This window comes from Lepidochelys kempii, chromosome 8 (assembly GCF_965140265.1).
Source record: "Lepidochelys kempii isolate rLepKem1 chromosome 8, rLepKem1.hap2, whole genome shotgun sequence".
Classification (NCBI taxonomy): Eukaryota; Metazoa; Chordata; order Testudines; family Cheloniidae; genus Lepidochelys; species Lepidochelys kempii.
In genome coordinates this window covers 52253538-52270996 of record NC_133263.1, presented here as the reverse complement: position 1 = coordinate 52270996, position 17459 = coordinate 52253538, and the positions used below count along the sequence as shown (strand labels likewise).

General features: G+C 43.2%; 1 protein-coding gene across 1 annotated transcript in view; it reads left to right on the top strand.

The window, feature by feature from the left end:
• The first annotated feature begins 424 nt into the window (after nt 1–424).
• Nucleotides 425–17459, top strand: part of ABL2 (ABL proto-oncogene 2, non-receptor tyrosine kinase) — a 73287-nt gene continuing 56252 nt past the window's right edge. Inside the window, exon 1 of the mRNA XM_073356516.1 lies at nt 425–795. Within this exon, the coding sequence (XP_073212617.1) occupies nt 621–795 (175 nt within the window). The 5' untranslated portion in view covers nt 425–620. The remainder of the gene's footprint in view (nt 796–17459) is intronic.

The window sequence follows — 17459 nt, the reverse complement described above, 5'->3', positions numbered from 1 at the left end:
GAATAGTCAGGATGATACTGTAGGTGGGTGATGAGGAAGTGGGGGGATGGAAAAAGTGGGGAAGATTAATAGGTGTGGTCTAGGGGCTATCAGGGGATCGAGAGGAGGATGGTAAGGGCAGGTCTGTTACTGGGGCCTCAAGGGGACAGTGAAGGATGGAAAGGAGGGATGGAGGTTGGCAGGGAAGAGATGGGGTGTTCAGGGGGTGGGGGTGGCAGGGAGTGGTTGCTGTGTGATGGCAGCGACGGGGCGGGTGAGCAGGGCGTTGCTGGGTGACGTCAGGGGGGCAGTGGCGTCAGGGGAGGGCGGGGGAGGTTGCTGGGTGATGTCAGAGAGGGAGTGGGGGGTGGAGCCAGGGGGCTGGCGGTGGCAGGACACCCTTGGAGGACCGGAGGTGGGTCTCTGGGAGCCGCTCTGTTCCCTCTCCCACAGCTCTGTGGTTAAGATGGCGGCGGGGGCTGAGGGGGCGAGTCCGTGAGTCCCAGGCCGGAGCGCGGCGGGGCTGGGGGCAGCCCTGTGGGGAGCCGCCGGGCCGCGGGAGCAGGAGGCCGCCTGCCGGGTGGGCAGCGGAGGCGGCATGTGAGTGAGGGCTGGCGGGGGCCCAGGACGGCAGCGCGGGGATGGGCCAGCAGGTGGGCCGCGTCGGGGAGCCGGGAGCCGGGCTCCAGCAGCAGCCGCCGCCGCCTCAGCAGCCCAGGGGAGCGCGGGGGAGCAGCGCGGCCAGGCCCGCGGGCCGCAAGCGGGAGGCGGCTGGGCGCACCGCAGAGAGCGGCTTCAATATCTTCACCCAGCACGGTAAGGAGGGCGGAGGCAGCTGCCGATCACTGGCGAAGGGGGCGCCCCGGGGGGCGGTGGGGCAGGGTCTGCAGTGGGAAATAAGAGCAAGGGGAGCGGGGGTGAAGTAACAGCGACTGCGGAGGGACCGTTGGGGGCAGCCGCGCCCACCCCCTCCCCATCGCTGTCTGCGGGGGCACCAGCCCCGTGCACCCCCTTCCCGATCGCTGCCTGCAGTAGTCTGCTCTGGCGTGTCCCTCTCTTGAGATCTGTGGAGGGAGGGGGCTGGAGCTGCTCCCAGAATGATTTCTGCCAGGGCACGGATGGGGTGTGGGCAGCCCCAAGCATAGGGTCGGGGTGAAGTGCTCACTCAGGGAGAGTGATGTTATGTGGCTGTACAGCCAGATTTCCTGCCTCTGGAAGGGGAGCAATTAAAGGATGCTTCTCTCCTGAAGTGCAACGCCTATAGAGGCTCTTATTGCTACGGAAACTTCTATCTAGCTGAGTAGCTGCTATGCAAGGGGGCAGCGATTTTTGCTGCCTCTTTATTGGTAAGGATGTGTCTTTTGTAGACAAATATGAATGAAAAATTGACACAGAGCTACAAAGGCCCTCTATCTTAGCAAAATGTCTGTGAACATCATTGGGATGGGTCTTACCTTGTCAGACCCTTGTCTGTTTGAGGGGGTAAGTACTGAACATATTTCTGAGCTATTCTTACTTCATTTAACTTCATTTCAATTGCTGACATAGCTTTCTCATTACTAAAAATCTATGGAACAGGATGTTTTTGTTCTTGGCCTAGCTTTAATAGTCAGTATATCTGTCAGCTGACTTAGGTGAAGTCCAAATTTGTCATATTTTTTCACTCTACAGAAATAGAATACTGAATATGAAAGTGAGGTTACAGGAAAAGGTCCTCTTCAAAAAGCCAACAATTTAAAATACTGTATCTTTGTAATTTTCCTGTGCCTTTTTTGGCCCATTAGTGGGGGTACTTCATCCTGTAATACATAGGTCAAGGAAGGTTGAGAAGTATGATAATCAAAGCTGTACACCTTAGCAAAGAGCATGAGGAGCTGAAGTCTAATGTTGGTGCCTTTTGATTATTTCGTTTTTTTAATCTTGAGGACCTGAATCTGCTACTGAGAGCTTTATCGATTTTATTTCAGCTATGGCAGTCATGCTCCAGTGTTCATGTGGCAAAACTGCTTCTGACAGCTTAGCTCTTTCTGTGCCCAATGGAACAAGTATATGCATTAAGATCCTTGACTGCTGGTTACAGGTTTTTTAATGTAAACTCATCCACTATGGCAGCTGACATGCACAGCATTAGTAAATCAATGATACAGGCTTGTGGACATCTACCACCTGACATAGGCAGAGTGTAACCTTCAGTGAAAATTCACTTTCTAAATATACACCCTGTGTTGATGAGATTCTAAACATCCTTTATACTAAACAGCCCATGGACTTTAGGGCATTGTCAACTTAAAAAAAAGAAGAAAAAAGTTACTTCTGTCCAAATGTCTTGTGTGCTACTTGTGTTGCAGGTTGAATCCAAAGTTGCTATAATAGAAAGATTAGAGAGGAAAAAATTCAATGGGACCTTGTATAGTCAGTTTCACTATTTCCTCTGTACAGTCAATTAGTTTTCCTTGTGTGGGTCTTTCACAGAGCATCATAGGAGAGAAAAATTATTAAAAGTAGGAAAATTACTGTAAATCCCCCAAAATGGCTGAGGGGCTCAGGGGCAGGTATAGGTGAAAGTACTTTCTAACTCTTCAGTTTAATGTTGAAATCATAAATCTTTATCTCCACAACAGAGCTGCTATGAAAGCCTGATCAAACAGTCTAAACTATCCCTGTAATGACCAAGTGGCTCTCCTTGGTGTTTTGGTAGCAAAGAAGGATAGCGATAACTGTTTCTGGACTGAGGCAGTGCTGGGAAGAGAAATTATTTTCACAGGAAGTACAATATAGTAGATGGAACCATTTTTGGTTGTTTAAGTGTAATACAATTAAGGTTAATTCACATTCTCTTTACTCCAACTTACTGTAAATGCTCTTTCGTATATTGCAGTAGTACCTAGAGGTCCTAACCAAGTCTGAGGTCCTGTTGTGCTAGGTACAGAACATACAATGGAATAAGAGAGTCTGTGCCCCAGAAAGCTTGTCTGAACTGCCAAAGCTGGGAGAAAGGAAAGGTTTTATTCACATTTTGGGGAACGAAGGCACATAGAGATCCTTCTGCTGTTGCTGAGCTGATTGTCCCCTGCAATTCCTCTGCCCAGCACAAGCTCCTGCTCTCCCAGACCCGCAGGCTGATGTCTCATAGAACTAAGGAGAGAGGGAGCATGAAAGGAAGCCAGCCTCATAGCAGAAGAGCTATAGATTGGCCATTTAGAAAGAGCATTTCTCTGTGCTAGTAGTAACTTAGATTATTAAGACAAAATTACAGCAGCTCAGTTTTTCACTATTTATACTGCTTGCTTTTAACTCTCAGCTTGAACAATGAAAACTAGTCAAGATATTTTCACTGTCATGCTCTTAGTATTTGAAATAGTTTCGTTCCAAGCAGTTCAGGAGGTGTTTTCATAGGATGTGAGACAAATAGAAATCTGACTTTTTAAAGATTTTTTTTTTTTTTTAAGAAGCCTGGATTCCCCCCGTGCAAAAAATCTAAATTTATGCAAGTTACAGCTCTCACCTCTGAATCCCCATGTTGCCACAATAAATGCTTCAGTCCTGTTAGAATTGTCCTCAAGTCCGTTAACACTTCACTAGAACTGATTAGTCCCTTAGAGACAAGAACTCACTCAATGGGGAGAAGTTATTATAGTGAAGTCTATACTATATTATAGTCAAGGCTAAATTCTTATCTTTAAACAGTCACCTCAGTCAGCAGCCAAAGCCCTCTGCAACCTTGGTGCAGTTAGAGAAGCAGGAGCTCACTTCCCTTTTCCAAGGAGGTTCCTCAATCTGCTCTTATTTCCCCTTGGATCCATTGGTTTCTCTTGCTCCCCCCCCCTTCTTCTTTATTCCCTTCACTCTTGCCTCCCTGACACCGTTCTGCTTGCTGACTTGACCTAGCTTTCCATTAATTTCCGTCACTACCTGGACCCAGTTTGCCAGATCTCCACCCTCCCAAGGCTTTTTCTGTTGGTATTGCACTTAGACTCCTTCCTTCTCTCGCCAACTGCCAGGGAGCCTACTGATCGCAGGATTCCATCCTTTCTCTGGTGAGCAGGGCAGTGCTTGTAGCAGTGTTCACTGTATGAATGATAGATCAATGTTCTTATCCCTTCTATGTGCCCAATTATAGTGATTGACCAGCACAGCCAGTCAGAGGCTGAAAATGAAAACCCTCCACCTGCCTCCATTTTTCTTGAAACACCAGCAAATGTGAGGAGATATAGATGATTGGCCAGTCCAATCCCTGGCTTTTCCAAATTCCTCCTCAAGCTCTGCTCAGTAAGTTGCATCCTATGCTGTACTACCAGCAGAGTGCACCTTGCTAAATCTGTGTGTACTCTTGCCAAGTGCAGTTTGGGGTGTCACTGGCATTTTAAGTCCTTGATAAGGAAACATACAGAAGAACAATATTTCTTTCCAAACTCAGAGTAGACTCACTAATCAAGATTTTTAAGTACAAGTGGGATCTGATCAGCAGAGGAAGGAATGTAAAAAACGGTCTTAATATAAACTGATAAAAAGTTTGCAGACAACACAAAAATTGGGGGTCTGGTAGCTAAGGAGGAGGACAGGTCACTGATTCAGAGTGATCTGGATTGCTTAATAAATGGGGCACAAGGAAACCATAAGCATTTTTATACAGCTAAATCTACACATCTAGGAACAGAGAATGTAGGCCACACTTACAGAATGGGGGGAATCTTTCCTGGGAAGCAATGACTCTGAAAATATCTTGGGAGTCTAATGGATAATCAGATGAACAGGAGCTATGGTCAAGAGAGCTATTGAAATCCTGGGATGCATAAACTGGGGAATCTTGAGTAAGAGTCGAGAAGTTATTTTACTTCTAAATTTGGCACTGGTGTGACCACTGCTGGAATACTGTGTCCAGTTTTGGTACCTACAATTCAAGAAGGATGTTGATAAATTGAAGAGGGCTTAGAGAAGAGCCACAAGAATGATTAAAGGATTGGAAAACATGCCTCGTAGTAAGACTCAAAGAACTCAATCAGTTTAGCTTAACAAAGAGAAGGTTAAGGGGTGAGTCTAAGTATCTATGTGGGGAACAAATATTTAATAATGGGCTCTTCAGTCTAGCTGATAAAGGTATAACATGATCCGATGGCTGGAAGTTAAAGTTAATCAAATTCAGACTGGAAGAAAGTCATAAGTTTTTAACAGCGTGTAATGAGCATTGCAACAACTTACTAAGTCATGGTGGAGTCTCCATTGTTGACCATTTTTAAATCAAGACTGGATGTTTGTCTAAACTACATGCGCTAGGAATTATTTTGGGGAAGTTTTATGGCCTGTGTTATATAAGAGGTCAGACTAGATAATCACAGTGGTCCCTTCTACCCCTGGAATCTGTGATTTTTTTTTATTCATCTTGGGCTATGAAAAATGGGGGAACTCTGTTTTCTTATTACATAAGATACTTTGAAATTCAGATTGTCCTTACACATCACTAGGTCTGCTTTGCCCCCCTATGCCCCCATCTGCTCTCTCATTCTAGTTATAGAGGTTCAGTCCCATGGGAGGGAAGGAGAGCAGATGTATCCAGAACTAGTATGGGTGTGAGATAGTTTGGGAATCTGTACAATTAACAAATTGTGTGTGTGATTATGAACTCTGATTATATCTTTATCAAGCTGCAAATTACATTTTGAGTGTGTTGTGGTACAGAGCTGACAATAGAGGGTTTTTAAACTTGGAATGGTCCTCAATTTTAATACAAACATCCTAGACCAGGGTCGGCAACCTTTCAGAAGTGGTGTGCTGAGTCTTCATTTATTCACTCTAATTTAAGGTTTCGCGTGCCAGTAATACATTTTAATGTTTTTAGAAGGTATCTTTCTAAAAGTCTATAATATATAACTAAACTATTATTGTATGTAAAGTAAATAAGGTTTTTAAAATGTTTAAGAAGCTTCATTTAAAATTAAATTAAAATGCAGATCTTATCAGTTTAGGGTGATCCTTGCCCTTGCTTTTCCTTGCTGAGTTTTCCAATGTCTGGCACGTATTTGGATACTTTAAGCTGCACACAGGCTTCTGAGTGATTAGTTGTTAACTGGCTCCAAGAGGGACAGAGGACAGATTTCATGTGTGAAAATACCTGTTCACACAGGTATGTGGCTCCAAATGCTGAAAGCATTGCAAACTCACTTTTCTTCAAACAGTTAAATTTCGCTGGCAGGGACGTCCAGCAGGTCAGAATAGAGGCCCCATGATCTGTCTCGGTAGCTTCAAGAGCACTCTGCAGATCTCCAAACTTTGATGCCCACAATTCTGAGCTTTTTAACTGAATGAGCTGCATTTCGAAATCTTCAACAGCCACCCACTGAAATACAGACAAATCCAAGTCACTTTCATTGAACTTTTCAGGTTTAATTAGAAAAGAAAGCATTGGGCCAAATTGCTGGAAATCTTGAAATCTGTCAGAAAATTCTGATTCCAGTTCTTGAATGTACATTCTAATCTCAATGTCAAATGCAGTGCGCTGTTCCACGTGGTGTGATAATGATGTAAGCAGCAAATCAGGCCTTAAAAATATCTCAGTACAGTGGCACTGGAACAATTTTTAAGGTGGGGATGCTGAGCTGTGACCCCCTTGCCCCTGTCTGCACCCCTTACTGCCCCAGACTGGGGCCAGTTGCAGAGCCCCAGGCCGGTGGCCAGAGCCCCAGGCTGGCAGAAACCCCCCACGGACCAGTGACTGGGACCCAGGGCTGGCAGTGGGCTGAGCGGGGCTGGTGGATGGAACCCCGACTGGCAGGGGGCTGGTGGCCAGCAGTGGAGCCCCCAGGACTGGTGGCCGGGACCCGGAGCCAGCAGTGGGCTGAGCGGGGCTGGCAGCCGGAACCCTAGGCAGCAGGGGACCAGCGGCTAGAACCCCAGGCCAGCAGCGGAGCCCCCGGGACCGGTGGCCAGGACCCAGGCAGTGTGAGTGCTGCCTTTGGCACGTGTGCCATAGGTTGCCTACCCCTGTCCTATACAGACTGGCTCCCAACCAGAAGAACTGGTTTATCTGGGGAGAGAATCCTAGATAACAGTCATTTGGTAGAGCACCGATCACCAGTTGAGGCTGATTCGGAAGTCACCTGATCAAGAGACTAGAAGTTTATAAAAGGACTCACAAGGGAAAGGCTCAGGACAAACACATGAGGTTTGGCAGGAGAGAAGAAGGGAATGGACTGACGATGGCCAGAGGAGGTAGATTGGGGAGAAGGCTACATGTTTCAGAACCCAAGCTATGCACTGCAACAGGAGGATGCTGGATGGCTCCAAAAGACTCTGACCTCAGCACAGAGAATGCTCTGGAATGGTAAGGAAACTGAGGCAGAGAAATGCATATAGAGTTTGTTTTTGACTAGATCTGCATGTCTCATAGTATTAAAGAGCAAAGTCTGTGTCATGTGCTATATCTTATCACCTGCCCCCTTGAAGCCTTATACTTTACCTCTTCAAGAAGAGTTCTGGAAGAGGGTGTGCTAAAGCTACAGGGGGAAATTGAGAAGCCAGTACTAGCCCCAGGGACTGGGCCACATAGTCCAAACTCTCAGTAGGGCGTGCCTGGGGATCCCGTGCCAGGGACGGTGACTGGACTCTGGAGGCTTAGAACACCCAAGGTTTTACTGGCTGGATCTTTTCACAGCAGTCTAGTGAGGGAGCACTAGTCTGGATCTGTGTCAGTGTTTCTGGAGGCAGTTCAAGGACTGGTAGATATGTTTTGTTACATAGAAGGAAGGGGAGGGAACCTTCAGTGTTGTGCACCAGGTGGCCATTTAAGAGACACCCTGATTTCCCCAGGGGTCTCAAGTTATCACCCACTGAGTGCTCTGAGCACAGCAGTGGAGTGTGAGCAGTTAAAAACAAAGGCACCACACTAGCATATCAGCCTGTCTCTGGTGGAGTGAAGCCCAAAGACCTAGACACTTCCGCAGATTTGGCAGCCTTATCTGAACTGGCCCTGCAAGTTGCCTTACTACAAGCATGTAATTGTGGCTGTAAATGCAAGAAATGGATCAGGATTGTTAGTTGCTAGTAGTGTATTGTAAAGTCAAGTTTAAATTGAAGTTTTGTAAATACAGTACAATAATTTACTGAAAAATAAACTTTAGTCTAGTAATTTGAGCATGGAACTAAGAGCCAGAGACTTGAACATTATATTATTGACTCAAACACTGACTCCTTATGTGACCTTTGACAATTGCTTATTCTCTAGTTGGTCTACACTACCAACTTATGTCTATATAAATATGTTGCTCAAGTGTTTGGAAAATCCACACCTGAGTGACAGTTATATCAACCTAACCCCAGTATAGACAGTGCTATGTTGACGGGAGGGCTTCTCCTAGTCGACATAGCTACTTCCTCTCAGAAAGGTGGAGTACTTGCATCGATGGGAGAAGCTCTCCTGTCGGTGGAGGTAGTGCCTTTGCTCAGTGGTACAGCAGCACCGCTGTAAGTGTAGATAAGCCCTTCATTTCTTCATCTGTAAAATAAGGACATTACCTTACTTGGGACATTGTATAGATTGATGTTGGAATGGTTTCTATCTTCGAAGTGACTTACAGAGTATTAAAATAATTTTATTATAGGGAACAAAAAAGAAAGGAATAATGGTCAGTTTCTCTGACCTGGTTGCTCCTACAGTACCTGTTAGTAATAGTGCTGGGTTTGTCCTAGTTCTGATTTCTTTGTTTGTGGACTCTACTACTCTAGGCTTTTGATCCAAAGGGTCATTTCTGTTCCAGGTTTTGTTCTCTGGGAGGAGGAGTTTAGTAACCTTTTATTTTGTGCAGCAAGGTCAAGCAAGATAAGCCTGTACTTTTAAAAATAAAATCATCATTAAAGCTCCCCTAAGGCAGTTGGAGTGCTGTGCAACATGATAAAAACATTCTATCATGGGGGGGGAGGGGGGGAGCATAAAATGGCTTTTTTAAATTCAAACAGCCTGAGGGGGCTGGATACAGAAGAAAGAGGCGGAGGGAAAGAATAGGGGGTCAACTTAATATATGTGGATGTGTGATATAGCTCACACACATTCCTTTTAAAAATCCTATAATTTTCATTCATGCTAATGAAATATAGAGTTTGGGACAGAACTGATTGCCCAGTTTTTCCTGTTGCAAAATGCTCTGTGCTGACGTAATATAGTGACTGGACTCTGGGTGACTGCCTGTGCATTGTATTGAGAAATCTTGTGGGACCATAACATATAAATACCTGTCTAACAACTAATTACCCAAACAATGAAGGAGGATGGATCAGTTAAGTGTCTAAAGGAATGCCTCAATAGGACTTGAAATCATAGGCATGTTCTCTCTAATGCCCCAATTGCCCTATCTAAATTATTTCTGCAATTTCAATTGGATTCAGTATTAGTGTTCACATCGTGTCCTAAATTGTGGTGCACGGCAACATTGCACTATTAAAGAGCTACTGTATTACACTCCAAAAGTGAGGGAAATGATTCTAATTTCAATGGCTTATAAAACTGCTTGGGAGGAAACATACAAAGAATATATCCTGCATTTTATGTAGTATTTCTGGCATATTAATACTTCCTATACAATCTTCTTGTATGCAAAGAAACTGTACCTGAAGAAGCTAAGCATTGAAAGCAATAAGCAAATTACTTCAGAACATTTTAGCCAGAACTTTATGGACTGACCTTCTTAAAACTGAATTTAACCCCCAGCCCCCCCCGTGCCTCCAATTCCTGTGTTCTCCAGATGGAACAGATGGCATGTTACAAATTGTGCTGGCAATATTTTGAGGGTTGCTACTGCTTGCAAGTATAGTAGTTTGTAAAATTTTTCCTAAACAGGTTTTTTGACAGCAGGGACATGGCCAAGTGAATAAATTGGCAGGACACAATTTTGATCAAGCATGTGGTACAGAGAAAGGAGACTGTCACCAGTTATTTTCATCATAGCTTTTTGCCTAGCTGGACTGGCAATTTGCAGAGTTGGTTTCCATCTCCTAGAGAAGCTGTGACAGGATTGTTGTTTTGAGCTCGAGGGAGGCTGTATTGCTAACCTTGATTGCCAGTTTACAGACTGTAGATAACTATATGGATAATTTTAGGATCATGTTTTGATCAGTGACAACTTAGTAGCCTGTTCTGAAAGCTACCTACCTTGGCAACTGTCAAATAGCCTTTCTTTAGAGAGCTGTATGAGAACTAATGTTTGCTGCAGTTAAATCATACTGTCAGACTATACCAATTCATAGACTAAGGCTAGGAGGAATCATGATTATCGAGGCTGACCTGTCAACACAATGTCAAGTTCTGTGGCCTATCTCCAGGGTTCGCTTAATTTGCTGTTGGTCTTAAGATTAATAGATTTGCAACACTGTGGACAGCTAATTAGCTTATTTAGGTCTGAACTCAATGTCAAACAACAAATTACATGAAGCAGGTAAGATGCACTGTTTCTTGAGCATTTGCTATTGTTAAAAGCAAGTGTCAGAAAAGTTAATTATACAAAAGAACCTAACTGTATCTCCCTTCCAGTGACTTGCCTATCAAATTCATTCAGTTTCCATGTCTTTCAAAGAGCTGAGGATTGCTGACCTAATCTGTTCTACGACATACAACAGTATCTATGCTGCTGTTAGCGCTCCCAGCTACTACTTAGCTGCATGCCAACAATTTTATTACGTAATTTGGTATTTACATGTGTAACATGGCTTGGTCCTAGTGTAGATGGCACCTTAAAGATGTGCAAGCAAGGTTGTGGAAGGAGAAAAACCTGTTCCATCTATCACTGTGTTCAGAAAAAGTTTGCTAGTGGAGAAGGTGAGGGGAGTACTTTTTCATAGGAATTTAGAAAAAATAAAGTAAGTCGTGGATAGAAGACGTTTGAGGTCCTTGAACAGAATTCAGAGAACAAAGTAAATTTTGTTTGTTGCTGTGACAGTACAGGTGTGAGCAACATCTGAAACAAGTGTTAACTCAAACCCATATAGTTAGCTATGCTGTACTCTAGTCTGTGTCTGGCTTTGTGGTCATGGTTGTAAAATGCAGGCTTCCGTTTTGGAGGCTAATCTTGTGATGATCTATGCAGGCTATTCTCTGTAGAATATATAGGCAACTGTAAAGCCATTTTTTGGGAGGGGGGTGAGGGGGTGAGAGAACCTGGATTTGTGCAGGAAATGGCCCAACTTGATTATCATGCACATTGTGTAAAGAGTTGTCACTTTGGATGGGCTATCATCAGCAGGAGAGTTAATTTGTGGGGGGGGGGGGGGGGGGGTGGAGGGTGAGAAAACCTGGATTTGTGCTGGAAATGGCCCAACCTGATGATCACTTTAGATAAGCTATTACCAGCAGGACAGTGGGGTGGGAGGAGGTATTGTTTCATATTCTCTGTGTGTATATAAAGTCTGCTGCAGTTTCCACGGTATGCATCCGATGAAGTGAGCTGTAGCTCACGAAAGCTCATGCTCAAATAAATTGGTTAGTCTCTAAGGTGCCACAAGTCCTCCTTTTCTTTTTGCGAATACAGACTAACACGGCTGTTACTCTGAAACCTGTAAAGCCATTGAGGCTTCCTGTTGGTGGCACTGTAAACCACAATAGCAAAGTTTGGTTGTATTATGAGTGTCTGCTTTGGAAACCTCATATGAACATTGTGGCTTTATGAGTAGACATGAGTAATTGTGTTGGAGATAGGTACCTGCAACTACATCTGAAAAATAATTAGATACCCTTAACGGTAATGATAGCTTCCTGTATCAGCTAAACCATCCCAAGTTAATTACAGAATGGCTTTTGAAATTCCTTTATTTTTGTGCTGTTGAGCGAATGGGGAGGTGGAAGCTACAACTCTCATTAAGGATAGATAGCCAGTTTTATCTTAATTTTTTCTTGTTTTGACGTACCATTAAAGAGAGAAGGTTAAAGTCCTCAGGACTCTTACGAAATTACTTTCCTTAAAGGTTGGTGACTATTTTATCCAGAGACTTTATAGCTTTTTTAGAACTATTTTAGTCTTGTAAAGACATTTCTAGAACAATTGTATATACTGAAGTTTAGTTTAATTTTCTATAAAATACCTTTTGTACTTATCTCAAAGTACTTTACAAAACAATCAGATATTGGGGAATGCAATAATTGGAGGTAGAGCTATTGTATTCAGAAATGCACAAGGAGTTAAATTCTCCCTGGAATTGTGCTCTCATTGCTCACATACTTCAGATACTCTCCGGTTGGACAATTCTGCATGTGAAGATATTTACCCCCTTTTCCTTAGTAATTGCTGTTGGTGCATGTGATGCTTTCCAGCAGAACAGAGTGATGCTAAAGCAAACCATTCAGTTTCATGCTGCTGGATATGTACTATGAAGAGAGGCAGTGACACTATTCTCTGCTGATGTTGGGGCATTCTACAGAGGAACTGGGGGAAGAAATTAGAACATTGCTACATTCTCTCTTGAGTGTGTGGGGGTGGTGTATACAAATGTGTTCCCACCGAGAAAATATTGAGCTTGTATGTCTTCCGCTCCACATAGTGCATCCCCACTGTAGTAGATAGAGCGAGAGAGCCTGGACCACTAGACCTGGTGCAAGATTTGAGGCCTGAACCAAAGTCACACCATGTGTTAAAGCAGATGCTTGCAAGTTCATTGTCCAGTAAATGAATGTGGCAAAGTTGTTGATAGTGTACTAGGTGCTAGATATTTACATAAATATATTCCAGTTAGTATAGATACATTTCAGTCTAGTACAAAATAAGATGGTTTGACGATATAACAAACAGGGATGTTTTGTTCAAAATATCAAGAACAAGGGGAGGTAAAAAAACAAATGTAATGAAATACATAAGGTGGTATGTAAGTTGTGTATTCCAGTTGTTTGCATTAGCCTATAAATGTTGGGTACTTCACCATAACCCTTTGTCCAGCCTAGGGGCCAGCAGAAAGTCCCACCGCTGACTGAGCTGAGTCCATTGCAACAAGCATACGTGTTAGTGTAACGGTAGACATTGATCCAGAGAGCTAGTACTTTGCTTCGTTGACAATAAACCTGGCTGAGAGCCTTCACCACCAGACTGTGCCTGTGGTCGTATGAATAACATCTTTATGAATAACATCGAGTCTGCTAAACTAACACGCTGCACTATCTACTCACAGCATTGAAACTCCAAGGACAGAAGCACTGAGCAGCCTAAACAGTGCTACCAGGGCAACAACATTCCCACCTCCAGCACTTAACCACACTGGATAGTACTATAAAGCTTTGCTCAACAAAATATCTGTGCAGAGTTGGGAACAGCACATGAAAAGAACACCCACTAGCACCATCAGAGTGAAACCGATCAGAATTGTGGGGTGGGCAACTATTCAGCTGCTTGTCTCACCACCTTCTTATGTTAGTACCTTGCGCAGCACTTGCAGTTCTGATCAGTCTCTGTTCCCTTTGTGGCTGTGGCAGGTGTGGAGAAGCTGACTGGAGAGAGCAGACTTTGCATTTTGGAGACGCTTGTGGCTCTCCAAACACTTGGAAGATAATTTGAAATTGCAGGAGTTTGGTGTTGAGGTCTCTAACAAGGCAGAGAACAAACATAAGACTTGGAAGGGAGAGGAGCTGTGGGGTAGAGGGAAGGGAACAAAATCAAAATTTTGATATGGCAAAGGAGAAAACTTCCAGTCCTTTCCTACTTAACTCCTGTTTAAAATCCTTTCCATATTTGCTAATTTGAGAAAATGTAGTGAGAAATATTTTAATTATGCACCACCCCACATGAGTGTTAGTGAGGAAAAAAGATCATAGAAATGTAGGGCTGGAAGGGACCTTGAGAGGTCATGAAATCCAGCCCTCTGCACTGAGGCAGAACAAAATAAAAAAAAAAACCCATGCATCTGTACTATCCCTAACAGGTGTTAGTCCAACTTGTTCTTAAAAATCTCCAATGATGGGGATTCCACAACCTCCCTTAGAAGCCTATTTCAGAGTTTAACTACCCTTACAATTAAGTATTTTCCTAATATCTAACCTAGATCTTCCTTGTTGCAGATTAAGTCCATTACTTGTCTTACTTTCAGTGAATGTGGAGAATAATGGAGCACAGTCCTTTTTAGTAATAGCCCTTAACATATTTGAAGACTTACCAGGTTCCCACTCAGTCGTCTTTTCTCAAGACTAATCATACTCAGTTTTTTTTAAACTTCTCTCATAGGTCAGGTTTTCTAAACCTTTTATCATTTTTGTTGATATCCTCTGGACTCCCTCCAGTTTATGTACATGCAAAGTGTGGAACCCAGAGTTGGACACAGTACTCCATCTGAGGCCTCACTAGTGCTAAGTAGAGCAGGACAATTATCTTCCATATCTTACGTAACAACGCTTCTGTTAATACATCCCAGAATATTAGCCTTTTTTGCACATGCATCATATTGTTGATTCATTCTATTTGTAATCCACTATAACTCCCAGAGCCTGCTCAGCTACTTCCCCAAGACTATCTTCCAACTTGGCTTTGCCTACTTCCCATAGCTATGTCCAGTCTAGCACTGTTTGCTCCATGGCTCCCTGCTAGCCTTATGACCTCAGTTCTGCTCCATCTCATGACTGCCCTCAAGTCTGGCATAGCTTATCCCATAATTACCTCAAACCCATACCTGTCCCAAGGCCTGTAGTTTAGCACAGCCTGCCCCCATAGTGCCCCTACTATCCCCCATTAAGTTAGCCTCAACCCTATGCCTGCCCTTATTCTCCGCCACTACAAGTTCAGCTCTGCCCTTTACCGAGACTACACCCACATGGTACACTGAGCAGTTTCTCCCCATTGCATGGGCGCAGCTCCTGCCAGGCTAGTCTGGCAATCTCTCACTTGTTCTTATGATCTTCAAGTGCTGGTAAAGTCAATGTCAGGCTTTATTACTGGCAGTCTTACTGTCTGGTTAAAACAATAATAGAATCTTTGCTTGGAAATATTAACACAGGAAGTTACGCTTTTCTGTAGTTACAGGACTAGATGCACCTCTGTCCCTTTTCTGCTCTAAGGGCTTGTCTACACTTACCGGAGGTTCAGTGCTGCGGCGGTGTCGGGAACGCCTATGGCAGTGAACCCACTTAATAAGTAAAAACTGGCTGTCAATTTAGTGGGTCTAGTGAAGATCCACTAAATCGACTGCTGATCGCTCTCCCCTCAACTCCTGTACTCCACCTGATTGAGAAGAGTAAGCGGAGTTGACGGGAGAGTGTAGTGTGGACCCTGCGGTAAGTAGATCTAAGCTATGTCAATTTGAGTGTAACTCAAGTTCTGTAGCTTAGATAGACTTTTCCCTTTAGTGTAGACAAGACCTCAGTGCACTCCTTCAGGTCACAGGGCTCATGCCTTTACATCTTCTGGCTACAATACCCCTTTTATCCACCCTACTTATTTTCCTTTCAGGAGTCTTGACCAGACAGCCAAATAGTACAAAGAAAGCATATCAGAGAAGATGATTTTAAAACAGTCTGTGTAAATATTTGTCTTACCTAAGGGCCTTCCATGATAACCTGGGCAGGTCTAGCTTCTTCAGGTACTTCCGTGGGTGCCTGTGTCAGTGGTTTTCTGAAATTGCTTCCCCAACAACTGCCAGTCTCTCTCTTGAAAGGAGTTCTTTTTTAAACTGCTATAGTCCTTTTGACCTTGTATTCCTAAGTCTTTTCCTGTCCAGTGTTGTCTCTTAACAACCCTTAAGTGTTCATGCTATTAAACTGGACCAATATATTCATACAGTACACATCTCAACAAGGTCAGCATGCCACATTAGGAGCAGGTCCACACCACAATGTTTTATGCATTTAGGAAAGCATTGTGACAGATTTCAGAGTAACAGCCGGGTTAGTCTGTATTCGCAAAAAGAAAAGGGGTACTTGTGGCACCTTAGAGACTAACCAACGTATTTGAGCATAAGCTTTCGTGAGCTACAGCTCACTTCATTGGATGCATACTGATGAAGTGAGCTGTAGCTCACAAAAGCTTATGCTCAAATACGTTGGTTAGTCTCTAAGGTGCCACAAGTACTCCTTTTCTTTTTAGGAAAGCATTGTTTCCTATAATCCGAGAGTTGTCAGTTCATTGTAACTTTCACTTGGCTAAAACTGTTAATTTTTTTCAAGCTTTGGTCTCTTCAAATTTCAGGATAATTGTAAAAGCTGTTTGAACAAATCAGTAAGAAATTCACTGGTGAGCAAGGGTACCAGCAGCACTGACTTCTGCAAAATTTTCTTTAAAAAAATAAAACCCAAACACACACCACTCTAAGTTCCTAGCCCTTAAATTGTGATAACCTTTCGAACTTGAACAGAGTATAAATCAATGCTGTGACATCTTCCTAGGCTTGCTCCAGAGCCTTTGTTGCTACTAGCAACAAAATTAACAAGACTGTTCAATTTCACTGCTTCTATTGGGAAGCCTGTGGGGAGTCCTGAAACTGACAAGAATTTCAATTTCATGGTGCTCCTTGGGAAAACTATGAACAGCAGCATAGGCAGGGAATAGGTTTTTTTTTTTTTTTTTTTTTTTTTAGTGACTTGTCCAGTAGCTTTGTGGCAGTATTTGATCACTTGAGACATGGAAGACACCTTTTCCTTTAAGGTATGACATGGTGAACATTATGATGTGAAACATTTAATCATCGAATCATGAAAGGTTGCTCTGCTGACTACAAAGTTCTTTTAATCATTCCTAACTAGGATGATGAACATGTGGGGGTGTTTAGAATTTTCTCAAGGCAGAGGTAATAGTAAGGTCTGTGGCTGAGTAAAGGACTACTATTTAGTAGTTCTTGTGAATGTGAAATCCATCCTCTGACCTAATTTATCCACGAACCAAATCAAACAGCTTCTATGTTATCAATACTATTATTTCATAGGAATGCTAATTTGAATGTGTTTGCTTAACTTGTTGTTCTCCTGTCCTAAAAATCAAATACAAACAAAGGAACTGATCTGATTGGAAAGCTTTTATCTGAAGAAAGCCTTTGGAGTGAATGGGAAAACTGCAGATAATTTTATAGCCTCAAACTTTAAAGCACTAATGTTTCACTTTGTGTTTAGCTTTCCTTTTTGTCCATCTCAAAACACTTTTACAGGCATTAAGGCTCACATCATACCTATAAGGGAAGTGTTACCCTTTTTCAGGTTAATAAACCAAGACACACACATTAAGTTCAAAATTTTCCTAAGAGTCCACTACTTTTGCATGTTGTTTTTCTTGGTGTCATCAACATTCAACTTGACATAGATGTCTGATTTTTTTTCAGAGGTGCTTAAGCATTGGGTGGCTAAAGTTGGATGCACAAAGTTAGACACTCAGTTGTTGTTGGCTTCTCAAGGTTACACAGTGAGACTGGCAAAGCAGGAGAAATCTAGGATTCTTGACTCCCACTCCTTTGTTCTAACACTGCATAATCTGTCTGGTCAGCAAACTCCATCCACTTAATATTGTTATGTCAACTCTCTCAAAGTTTTAACATGGTGACTA